The sequence below is a fragment of the Taeniopygia guttata genome, chromosome 21 (assembly GCF_048771995.1).
Source record: "Taeniopygia guttata chromosome 21, bTaeGut7.mat, whole genome shotgun sequence".
Lineage (NCBI taxonomy): Eukaryota > Metazoa > Chordata > Aves > Passeriformes > Estrildidae > Taeniopygia > Taeniopygia guttata.
In genome coordinates, this window is record NC_133046.1 from 4987070 (window position 1) to 4999641 (window position 12572).

At 39.0% G+C, this 12572-nt stretch overlaps 1 protein-coding gene across 3 annotated transcripts in view; it reads left to right on the top strand.

Annotated features, from left to right (window-relative positions):
- The window catches only part of MTOR (mechanistic target of rapamycin kinase), a 62928-nt gene that overhangs the window by 46951 nt on the left and 3405 nt on the right, over window positions 1-12572 (top strand). For all 3 annotated transcript variants that reach the window (XM_030289425.4, XM_002192840.7, XM_041720436.2), the window contains 16 exons: window positions 1473-1588; window positions 2850-2967; window positions 3730-3936; window positions 4408-4508; window positions 4840-4936; window positions 5556-5654; window positions 6200-6322; window positions 6929-7111; window positions 7701-7835; window positions 8120-8294; window positions 8519-8654; window positions 9321-9468; window positions 10145-10267; window positions 10707-10789; window positions 11734-11806; window positions 12313-12387. In XM_030289425.4, coding sequence (XP_030145285.4) covers window positions 1473-1588; window positions 2850-2967; window positions 3730-3936; window positions 4408-4508; window positions 4840-4936; window positions 5556-5654; window positions 6200-6322; window positions 6929-7111; window positions 7701-7835; window positions 8120-8294; window positions 8519-8654; window positions 9321-9468; window positions 10145-10267; window positions 10707-10789; window positions 11734-11806; window positions 12313-12387 — 1992 coding nt within the window. The remainder of the gene's footprint in view (window positions 1-1472; window positions 1589-2849; window positions 2968-3729; window positions 3937-4407; window positions 4509-4839; window positions 4937-5555; window positions 5655-6199; window positions 6323-6928; window positions 7112-7700; window positions 7836-8119; window positions 8295-8518; window positions 8655-9320; window positions 9469-10144; window positions 10268-10706; window positions 10790-11733; window positions 11807-12312; window positions 12388-12572) is intronic.

Here is a 12572-nt window from a genome sequence, read left to right on the forward strand (position 1 = left end):
TTCAATATTAGTGGAAACTGAAGACCAGATTGTTGGCTGTATCTAGATATGAGAGGTGCATATAAAAATATTCTGTAATAATTCTGTTTGGCAATATATTTTGTCTATTTTTAATGGATGTCTAGCATAACTATTTATGAGGCTCTTATTTATGCCCCCCTCTATGTATGAGCCTTTATTTTATTCCATCCTGGGCTGATACCCTTTTTCCTCACCACTGAGTTGTGCATGCTGATATTTGGACAGGATAGATGAGGCATTTGAGCTCAAGTGGTTTTTGTCTCTAACATAGCTCATTCCTATAGATACACAGAAGTAAATTAGGCTTCTAACTGCATATTCTGCACTTCCTAACCTGAAATGACCTTGTAGATTGCAGGAGCTTTACTCTTAATTCTTTCCAGTGAAGCATACATACTTTTTTCTTAAATCTTCATTCTTGGGTTTTCCTACCCCAGAATACTTTCCAAGGAATTTTAAAAATATTTTTTTCCCTCAGAATTTGGTAGTGAAAGTTGCTTTAGTATTACTGCCCTGTATAATATTCTGGCAAAGGAGTAATGCACATTTGTACTTCTTCAATAACCTTAGGAGAAATCTAGACTTTAATTTGTTGAAACAAATCAAAGTTAATATTCCATGCTGTGTACTTCAAGCCTAGCCAAAGCTGAAAGGTTAGGAGGGAAGATCAGGAATCTGAAAGTTTTTCTTCAGGCATTATTTTCTCAGGTTGTCATGGGATTGGTTTTTTGTTTGTTTTGGTTTTGTTTTGTTTTTTGTTTTTGTGGGGGTTTTGGGGTTTTTTTGGGTGGGCTTTTTTTTTGTAGTTTTGGATTAGGGTTTTTTGTTGTTGTTGTTGTTGTTTTGGGGGTTTTTTGTCTGCCCATAGCATATTTTTGGTAGGCTTCTCTGGATTTGTGAACCTGTCTGTTCAATATTGTCCTGGTCAGATAAAGTTTGTAAGTTATAAACATTTGATAGTTGCAATTGCCATTTTCTAATTGCTAATTAGAATTGTTCCAATTGCTAATTTCATGCTCAGCTGAAAACAAGATATCTCTGTAACAGGACATTCTCTGCTGTTGAAGTTTCTGCCTGTACAAGGTGGTGTTGTTGCTTTGGCAAGGTGAAGTTCTTGCACATCAGAGCACAGGGTTAGCTTGTGTTATGGTCAGCCATACCTTTGGCTCTCTGTCTGCATGACAGTGAAGGTGTGCCTGGCATTGGAAGGATGGAATTATTTGTTCCTCAGTTTAGCAATTTCAGAGACAAGAATCTCTAACCTCTTCATTTATTTGGACATATTTAAAGTGTGAAGTGACTTTAGAGGGATGTTAGTGGCTGAAAAGCTTTGAAAGAAAGCAAAACCATATATTTTTATTTCTGTGAAAATCACTTCTACATTGTCTTTCTCCCTTGAGAAATTGTGTTTAAGCCCTGTGGTCCTCACTGCCTCCATCATCCCTTTGCAGATCGATGCGTTCCAGCACATGCAGCACTTTGTGCAGACCATGCAGCAGCAGGCCCAGCACGCCATCGCCACCGAGGACCAGCAGCACAAACAGGAGCTCCATAAGCTCATGGCACGGTCAGCACAGGGTCCTGGGACACCCTTTAGCTATAGACTGACACTGAAGGCTTTCCTGAGAGGCAGGGTCCCTGGAGGTGACACATTTCAGACAAAGCTCATGATTAAAAGAACGTGATTTCTCATTTAGCTGTTTTAGTATTACATCCTTCTCTACCATTTAATGTTCAGTAAATGTTACTGGGACACATCAGCCTAAACAAGCTTATATTTCTTGCTGGTGCCTGGTTGTATTTTTCCAGCACTGTGGCTCGTTGGCAGAAGGCAGAGCTCCCAGCATGTCTGTTTCTTTGCTTTTCAGGCGATTCGGTCACTAGGAAAGAAACACTTCCCACACGCCTGGCATATCTGTATTAAGTACACAGGCTGCCAAGCACAACAGCAGTGCTTTGGGCAGTAGGTGCCTAGCATGTGATGGTCTCTTATAATACTGTTGCATAAAAACCCTTTCTCCGTTTTTCTTTGTGGATCTGTAGGTGCCAGATCTGTTTTATTCAGTTTAAATTGAAAATTGCATCATGTTTTCTATTACTTGTTTTGAAGGGAGGTGTGCACTCAATTTGCTTTTATGAGGATGGGAACCCTTGTCTTAATTTTTCAGTGACAGTAATGGAAAACAAATTTGTAATGATTTGCATACAGTATTTGTATTGCACAATGCTTTTTGGAAAACTCAAAATACAGAAAGTACAGCCATGTCCTAACTGCAGCATTTAAAGCCTGCTGAGGGAGCAAAGTATTAAGTTTTGTGCAAACCTTGACAACCCCACCCTACTGCAGTAAAAATATGTTGTTTTTCCTTTCTTCTAGGAGGGAATGACTTAATGGGGTTCTGGTTGGGGAAAGAACAGTTCCTTTGTGTTTCCATTGTTTGTTTGTCAGTGTTCTCCCCAGAAGGCTCATTCATATGATGCTCAGTACAGCTCAGCAGCACGTGTATATGCATTTTATCAGCACAGACTGATGAAATCTTTCAGTGTTGCTGTTACCTACTTCTTACATTTCTTTTACAACTTATACAGGTGAGGGAAAAAAGTTTGATCCCCACCTTTCCTCTTAAATTAAACCTTCAGCTAGTTAGTTCCACACTACAAGCAAGTTGGAGATATTTTGAATCTTGCATCCAGCCTGCAGGAGAGGCTACCTGACTGGATTCACCAAGTGGAATGCCTTTTAGACTCCAGACAGCAAGTTTGCCTTTTAATCCAGAGGCTTTGTTCTCATTTTAAGTTTTGAATCAATAATCCCTTTGCTTAACTAGGTGTTTCCTGAAACTGGGTGAGTGGCAGCTGAACCTGCAAGGCATCAATGAGAGCACCATCCCCAAAGTCTTGCAATACTACAGTGCTGCAACGGAGCATGATCGCAACTGGTACAAGGTCATTACAGAAAAGTTTCCAGAAAAATTTTATCAAATCCCATAGTACAGGAAAGGAGGGTGTTCATTGGAAGATCTCCTATAACTGTCTGCCTCATTACTGCCAGTAGGATAAAAAAAAAAACAAAACAGAACCAAAAAACAGAGAAAGTGGCCCAAGGCAACCATGAGATTCTTGTTTAGAATTTTATCTGGTTGGTAAAACTAGGCCACAATTCAGTTTTTGTTCTTGCTTCTGAGACTCTCTTCTGTTGTCAGTTAGCAATGAAGGAGAAAGAAAATGGAAAAATGTAACTTGTTCTCAGTCAGTATACTTGAACGAGGAAAGTAGCCCTGTTGTTAAATCTCCAAAGAGCCTTTGATTTCATGGTTGTGATATTTCAATTAATATTTGGTGCCAGATCTTCTCTGGCAACCATCTCCTGTATTTTTTCCCATTACACATCCCCAAGTCCTAACATACTAATTTTCATTTTAGCCTTTCAAAATTAAGCTATATGCAAATATAATTTTAATTTTTGTTACAGAGCTCATTTGCTTTAATATTCAACAGGGAGTTCCAGACCAATAACTCAACATGATATTATTTAAGATAATAAGACAGTTCAAATTACAAACAATTAGAGAAATCCAAGCATTGTGTTGTCTGCAGGATGTTACTTACTGCTGGTGTTTGCAGACACAGAAAGGTTGGTTTGTATCTAACAATTCAGAAGTGCCAGTTGCAGAAAGGAGTCTGACTTCTGTTCTTTCCTGTTGGCAGGCCTGGCATGCCTGGGCAGTGATGAACTTTGAAGCAGTGCTTCACTACAAACACCAAAACCAAGCTAGAGATGAGAAGAAGAAACTCCGTCACGCGAGTGGAGCCAGCATCACCAGCGCTAACACTGAGGGCAGCAACAGTGAGAGTGATGCAGAGAGCACTGAGAACAGTCCCATCCCATCCCCAGTGCAGAAAAAAGTCACTGAGGTACCCTCCTTCCTCCCTCTTCTTGTTGAGAGATTGGTGCTTATGCTTAGACACAGAAAAAAAATTATGGGCTAAATTAACACAAATTATTATTAGCCATGACCTGAAGGGGCTGTCATAGGGGATTACAGTGCACTAACAAATTCTGCTGTTTAGGCCCTTCATGGAAGACTGAGGAATCTCTTCCATTTACCAGTTATAGTGAGGTAGTAGTTTTTAGGCTGCTTTGCTGTCCATAGCTTTGCTAACAAACTGAAGTATAAAACCACTTCACAGCATTTTCCCCGCCAGATTGAAAGACCTATATGTAGTCAAGCAAAACATAAAATTCTAAGAGCAGCATGTCCTGTGAAGAGTAGGAGCAGAAGTCAGCTACAATGGGGTATTTCTTCCTCTTTCCCCTTCTTGAGTTTAGAATTCATATGGGCTGATGTCTTGCACAGAACTAATGCAGCAATTTCATTCCAAAAGGATTTATCCAAGACCCTCTTGATGTACACAGTCCCTGCTGTCCAGGGTTTCTTCCGATCCATTTCTCTGTCTCGAGGAAACAACCTACAAGACACTCTAAGGTACATAATAAAGCACATAGTAAATGAAATCCAGCTGATAAGAACACATGGTTTCAAATTAGGCAGAACATATTTCTGCTCTTTTTTTTATGGTTTAATTAAGTGAATGTTTGGGTCCAGGCTAATTTTTGTTGGATGGATTATCCCTGCTATCTGAGGGTTCTGGGAAGAAAAGTTGCTTGTAAATAGGTTTTGGGTTGGGGGATTTTTGTTTATTTGTTTGGAATTTTTGTGGTGGAGTTTTTTTTTTGTTGGTTGGTTGGTGGTTTTTGTTTTGTTTTGATTGTGTGTTCGTTTGTTTGTTCCTAACAATAGTATTTCTCTTTTTCAGAGTCCTTACTCTGTGGTTTGACTATGGTCATTGGCCTGATGTGAATGAGGCTTTGGTAGAAGGAGTCAAGGCAATCCAAATAGACACTTGGCTGCAGGTAAATAACACAAAGAGAAATCACAGTTCTGGGGGTAGTTTGGGGATTTGCTGGATGATATCCATTATGACCCCTTGCTAAACAATCCTCCATAGGTGAGTACTGAGAGCAGTGTGCAGTGCAGTCTGTAACTGATTTAACAAGCATCTTGAACAGAAAAATGAGAAATGTTTCTGTATTTATATGCAGATTAGTGCATATTAATGAGAAAGAATGAAAATTCTTAAATTGAAGATGACATGCATTCAGTGGTGATCAAGTATAAAACACCACTGTCCTGCTCTGATGTAGTTCACAATCTATTTCAGGATTGCCTTGTAGAATGATTCTTGTAATTAAATTTAAAAATACTTTATTTCCTATTTAAGCATTATACTTCAAGAAGCACCTTTCCTTAGTAGGATCCTGTAACAGTTTTGCACAGAACAGTTGTGATGTCATTGAGCTGTTGTACATTTCTGTTTGGAACCTTGTGTTACCCTCTGACCAGCTCAAAAATGAGTGGTGGGCTTCGCTGTCTCTTTTAGAGGCTGTGAGGCCTCTAGGTGAGGGCAGAGCAGCTGGTGCACTGAACATATGAGATGACAGGAGTGTTTATTTTGCTTATCCTTACTTCTAGGTTATCCCTCAGCTCATTGCCAGAATTGACACCCCTCGACCACTGGTAGGACGCCTCATTCACCAGCTGCTCACGGACATTGGTCGGTACCACCCCCAGGTGAGTGCTAGCTTGGAGGAGGAATTTTCAGTGTCTGATACCTGCACAGGAAGTCACAGCAAATGATGACAGTGAGGATGGGGACAATTTCTGTTGCTGCTGCTGCTGCTTTCACCTCAGCACTTCACATAAAAATGGAAGGAGGTGAATGAGCCGTGCAGCCTTGTCTAATGTAATTTAATGTCCACTGGGCAGTGCAAATCACCTTAAATGTCTGTACATGACTACAAAACATACCTCATAGGTTTTATCTAAATTTCTTTCCACAGTGTGAAATATTACAAAATCCTAAAACCTATTTTTGTTCTTCCAGTCTGTAAGAGACTCTCCATGTCGTTCTGCTATTCAGTGAATTAAAGTCTTGACAGCCTGTTGTTGGATCAGAAGACTTTCAGTAGTAAATTCCTATCACTACTTTTCAGAAACAAGCTTGCTTCCTCCTGTTGATTCCTAAGGCTGCTGTTTGTTAATGTTTTGCTAGTTATTTAAGTTTATGTAGCTCTTCTGTGGGGTTCTAAAGTAGTATTGGTTGCTGTCCCTTGCAGGCTTTGATCTATCCTTTGACTGTGGCTTCTAAATCTACGACCACTGCTCGGCACAATGCTGCAAATAAGATCTTGAAAAACATGTGTGAGCATAGCAACACTCTGGTGCAGCAGGCAATGATGGTGAGTGCTCAGTGGAGTGTTAAGTATGTTATGTTGGATGGATGGATGTCAGTTATAGTATCACAAAATGACTATTCATTGTTTGTTCTGTTCAAGTATAATTCATTCGGGGTATTTGCAACTGGTAAAAGTTGCAATATTAGTGTAATTTCCAGAGAATGCTTCCATTTTACAGTAATTCACACACTACATTTTTGTGTTTCCTTATGAATAAATTCAGAGGAGAAATACATGAAAAACCTTTGTTCCATAAAGAGGTGGTTTTGTTTAATGGGAAGTAGAAACAAACTTACTAAGCATAGCAAAGAAAGTGTAATGTAACTAATTTGATAAAAATTTTTATGAATAAATGAAAAATAATGCTTTCAGACCAAGCTGCACAAGCATGTAGAAAATTTCAAAGGTAGCAAATAAGGTGAGAAAAGCCTGGTTAGCTTCTTACAGAAAAAAATATGCCATCACTGTGGTAGTTCTTGTGGCTCCCTCTGGCTGCCAGCAACAAATATTTCATAACATTAGTGAATAAAGGAATTTTGCAATTGTAAGTCATGGCCCAGTCCCAGGGATTTCTTTAGATGTTTAATCTTTTCTTCTGTGCTAAAACAGGTGAGTGAAGAGCTAATTCGTGTGGCCATCCTATGGCACGAGATGTGGCACGAAGGGTTGGAAGAAGCATCTCGTCTGTATTTTGGAGAAAGAAATGTAAAGGGAATGTTTGAGGTGCTGGAACCACTTCATGCAATGATGGAGAGAGGGCCTCAGACTTTAAAGGAGACATCCTTCAATCAGGTATCAGCAAATGGCCAAGAGGCTGTTCTTCAGGACAGCCACCTGCCCCAGATGTGTTACAAGAACCTTTGCCATTTAACACAAAAAGTGAATCTCTTGGGACTCATTTTGTTAGTTGCAGATTTCATTATTGACATTCATCCTCAGATTTGTGTCACTTTTGGTGACTATAAGAGGCCATGGTAGTCGAAATTACCCTGGAGTCTTGTATTGGCAGGGTGTCTGACAGGGACTATAAAATGATGACTGCTGTGCTGTTAATTATTCTGCTTTGTTCACAGTAAGCACTAGCACGGATAACAGAGAATTAACTGAGCTTTTAAGCCTACTGAGCATTTATTTCCTCCTATAATGAAGTCTACTTGTGAGCAATATTGTTTGATAAATTCAATGCAGATCTTGGATCCAGAAATTTCTGGATCTGCTATAAAAAATACTATAAAATTCTGATCTGCTATAAAAATGTAAGATCAAGTATTTGTAGTGAAACTTGAAAACAGACTTTGATGCTCTTTGTAGGTGTTAAGTGGTCTCCACCTGTTACACTACAGTCTGTTGAAATCAATTTTTCTGTTGTTTTAATCTCTAGGCCTATGGCAGAGATCTCATGGAAGCTCAAGAGTGGTGCAGGAAGTATATGAAATCAGGAAATGTCAAAGACCTAACTCAGGCTTGGGATCTCTATTATCACGTGTTCCGACGTATCTCAAAGCAGCTGCCACAGGTGAGGAGGGAGATTCAGATCTTCTGTGGGTCTTACAGTGCAAGTTGTCAACACCAACCTTTGCTTTATGTTTTCTGGTTATTCAAAACATACTAATCCAGTATTCTGGAAATAACTGCATAGGGTTTGCTGCAAGTTTGGTGTTTATGCAGCACTTCTGCAAGTACCTCAAGTATTGGTCATGGCCTGAACTGTTGCTGTCCCTTGACAGCATGAACTCTTCAGATGCTTCTGTGAGATTGAACTGAAATTCTGAGGGCTTGTATTTCTTTTGGTTTTGGTAGCTCACTTCTTTGGAGCTACAGTATGTGTCACCAAAACTCTTAATGTGCCGGGATCTGGAATTGGCAGTGCCAGGAACGTATGATCCCAACCAGCCCATCATACGGATTCAGTCCATCGCACCGTCACTGCAGGTCATCACCTCCAAGCAGCGACCCAGGAAGTTGACATTAATGGGTAAGAGAGAGCAGTTTTCACTTTGCTATTCCAGTATTTAAACAGTTGTTGCTTTTAGGTCCAATTATATATTTACCTGGTAAAGCCTCTACAGCCTTTCCTTTCAGGTGAGGTTTTTCTTAATCGGTCTGACTGCCACACTTTTTCAATTTTGGATGCGTGTGTGTTTACTCTTGTCTGTTTATTCAATGAGAATAAACTTTTGTGCACTAATTCTTTTGCAGGAAGCAATGGACATGAGTTTGTATTCCTTCTGAAAGGTCACGAAGACCTTCGCCAAGATGAAAGAGTGATGCAGCTTTTTGGTTTGGTCAACACTCTGTTAGCAAATGACCCAACTTCTCTTCGTAAAAACCTCAGGTGTGTGCTCTGTGTATTCACTGAAAATGCTTGTGCACATGTGACTCCTTACATGGGTGCAGCTTTGCAAGTAAACCTTGGCACAAGCAGTTGTTTTGGGAAGAAATGGCAAATCTTGGAACGAAGTTAATTAAAAAGAAAAACAGCATTCTTAGAATTCGAACATGGAGGAAATGTATCAGAGGGGATTGTTTGTTTTATTTAATTGAAATCCTATCTTGTAAATTTTTATGGTCTTTGAAACAATGCCTATTTCAAGACACCTTGAGCACTGCCTTAGAAGCCTGAGAGTGGATTTTTGCCAAAGATCTTTATTGTAGTCATTAAATAGGTTGGTGAAGAATCACTGAGTGCAATTCTGCAGTGTCTTTCAAGTAAGAACACATCAAATATCATGTGCAAATTACAGATCATTGTGGGTGACATAACATGTACCTTCTGAAAGCAGCCTTTCAATGAAAACTACATAAACTTTGAGCTTGTCTGTAGATTACCTGGCAACAATCTGTGCAAAATGAGTGCTTGAAGTCTGTTTGAAAAAAACAAGCAGAGCAACTATTGACAATTTGGACCAGAATCAGATTTAACAGTAGTTGATTTAAGCATCTCAAATATTAAGTTACAATATACAACAGTTTGAGCTGTGATTCTCCATTTTTCCTATAGCATCCAGAGATATGCTGTTATTCCACTGTCTACAAATTCAGGCTTAATTGGCTGGGTGCCCCACTGTGACACGCTGCACGCACTCATCCGAGACTACAGAGAGAAGAAAAAGATCCTGCTCAACATTGAGCATCGCATCATGCTGAGGGTAAGGGGCACAGCTGGCAGAGATTTTGGTACATTATTTTAGGACACCAGTGTCTTAGTGAAGGAAAATGGTGCAAAGCTTCTTCCTCTGCCTCTTTTCTGATTGTTACAATAAATAAAAAATATTAGATAAGAGTTATAGCTTGCTGTACATTTATTTGTTTCTCCTTTCCAGTTTTAGCAGTGACCACAAGTTGTTGCCATTTGGTAACTGATATGTGTTTGGAATTTTGCATGACTTTGATGTGTCTCATAAAAAGTGCTGTGCTGCTGGCATTACAAACATTGTGTCTAAGCAGCAGGACCAAAATTGGACAGATTGGAGAAACTGAACACTACTAGAAAATTTGAAATTTCCTGCCAAAAAGGAAAGCCTTTGCTGGCCCAGAAGACTTATTTGGATAATGGTTTTTGTAAAATACTTACCTGTGCAGTTTTTTAGTTAAATAGGGCTGTGGTGTACTGACTTTGTGGATACTAAATAATTTGCTATCCCATTTAAAAACAATTCTTAACTGTTGTGTGATTATCTCGCTGTGTTTGAAACATACTGGTCAGTCTACAAATAAGTATAAACCTGATATGAAATTATTTATAATTACTGTGTTTCTCACAGTACAACCAGAAGCTACTGAAGGTGGCCTTTTAATTTGCTGAATATCACATCTGAATTACAGATGGCTCCAGACTATGACCACCTGACTCTGATGCAGAAAGTAGAAGTATTTGAACATGCTGTCAATAACACAGCGGGGGATGACCTTGCCAAACTGCTGTGGTTGAAAAGTCCAAGCTCAGAGGTGAGTTCAACACAAGTACTGGCAAACAGCAGAGTGTGTAATTATCCTCTCTGCAAGACTGAGTGAGAGATGGAGTTATTTATCCTAAACCCCAGCTGAATCACTACTGAACATGTATCCACACATGTATCCCCACACGAGGGGCATTACAAGGCTCAGAGCACAAGTGAAGTGCAAAGCACAGGACTGGAGATTTTAGTCTCCATATACTCTGCAGGGGAGAGACAGCAGAAGCCCCAGAATATTTTCTCTTAATGGCTTAGACATCTAATCCATGGGCACAGGGTGTTTGAATCCCCTGAAATTTACGGAGTACTGAATCTCAGTATATCACAGTTTTGCTTTGTGCAAAATGCAAATGGTTAATGCATCAATTATAATAGAAACTGAAAGATGCAGCATACTTGCCTGGCTTTTTCTGTTTTGTCTCCACTTGTAGGTATGGTTTGATAGAAGAACAAATTACACCCGTTCTCTAGCTGTGATGTCAATGGTTGGGTACATTTTGGGCCTCGGGGACAGGTAAGTACAGCTGTAAAGGTTTCTTTTATTTAAAAGCACAGACTGTGAAGAACTATCAGTTCATTCCTGAATCTGTTCTTGTGATAACATCTTCCATTGTGGTTACTGCTGAGTTGTAGTGATACCATCTTTCAGGTCTTAATTATGCTGCTGTTATTTTCAGCACTGCATGTACGAGATAAAGTTTGTGTATCTTGAGTACAAATAAGACTTTCTTCCTTTTTGAAATGAATACACATGGAAGTACATTAAGGGCCACAAGTTCTAATTTTGCCCTTTCACAGAATGGGAAATCCTTCTCCATCCATTTTATTAACAACATAACTTCCAAAATACTTTTAAAGACAATGTATATTGGATTTAAAATCTGTAATGCAAAAATAGCTAAACCCTTAAATGTTTTAATAACAAGAGCTCTTATTTCTGAACTTTAAAGTCTCTAACATGAAGTTATAAAACTTTGAAAGTTGAATTAAAACAAAATTGGAAGGTGTAAGCATGAATACAGCACTGTAGTTTTGCTAATCTGGATTGATTTTTCTTCTCTATTGGTGGTAAAAAGATTTGTGTTACTATAAGTGCAGCATAATGCATTACATTTTTCTACACTGAAAGAAATGAGAAAGCATAAAACAAGTGGAAAAATTTATCCTAACTGAAAAATAAACATTCATATTCAAGAAATGTACTGATCATTCTTGCCCAGGAGGTTATTTATCTTCCAAGGTGAGAAGATCTCTTGTGAGAGATAATTACAAAACACACTGTCAGGAAGGTTTCCTGCTCATCCTGAGATTGAAGATCTCAGACAAGCAAGCTACCACTGCCTGTTCTTGTTCATGAAGATAAATATATTTTCAGACTGGAGCTGCTGTGATTTATTTTGGGTTATTTTATTGATCTGTCACCAATGGTCTGTTTTTTCTCCCACTCCTTCACCAAAGACACCCTTCCAATTTGATGTTAGACAGACTAAGTGGAAAGATCCTGCACATCGACTTTGGAGACTGTTTTGAAGTAAGTCTTTGTATTTGGACATGACATTTTCATTAACATTTCACATTTTCTGGTGGAACAGAAATTAATCCATAAGCCAGTACAAACTGATCTTGGAGTCTGATCCTGGGCAAATCCTTTGGCTCTCCTATGAACCTCCCTTTATCTATCTACAGGCAGGATGAAAATAGTAGACACTTTGTCTTGGAAGTATGTCATGGGCTTTAGCTGACCACTGGAACAAGCAAAGAAGTGTTAACATCACTTCATGAAATTTCTTGGAGCAATTTAAGCTGCTGATAGGCAGTCTCTGTTGCTGGGCACATGCTTGAGTTTTCCCTTTGTTATCAAGTTAATCACCTAGCTTCTCCCAGTAATTTGTGAAAACTGAGGAACATAAAGCTGTGACTTTATTTCCTACTTGGAATAAAATCTTCAACAGTGTAGCAAAATAATCCCAGTACTTAATAACTTTTAAAAAGTAAGTTAGCTATTAATTTACTTGTTCTCCATTATCATGTGTTTAGGTTGCAATGACAAGAGAAAAGTTCCCTGAGAAGATTCCATTTAGATTAACAAGGATGCTGACAAATGCTATGGAGGTAAGCATTCCCTGTAATTTGGAGGGGACTGTTCCTAGGGAAAATGGCAACCATTTCTCAGTCTCTCCTGTATTTTTGTGTTGTGGCTATTTTTTTGGTTTTTTCCACTCCTTAAGAACCTGAGGTGTTAATATTTCAGCTTCATTTTCTGTGAGTTAAAATATCGCCTGTGATATCTGCAGTAC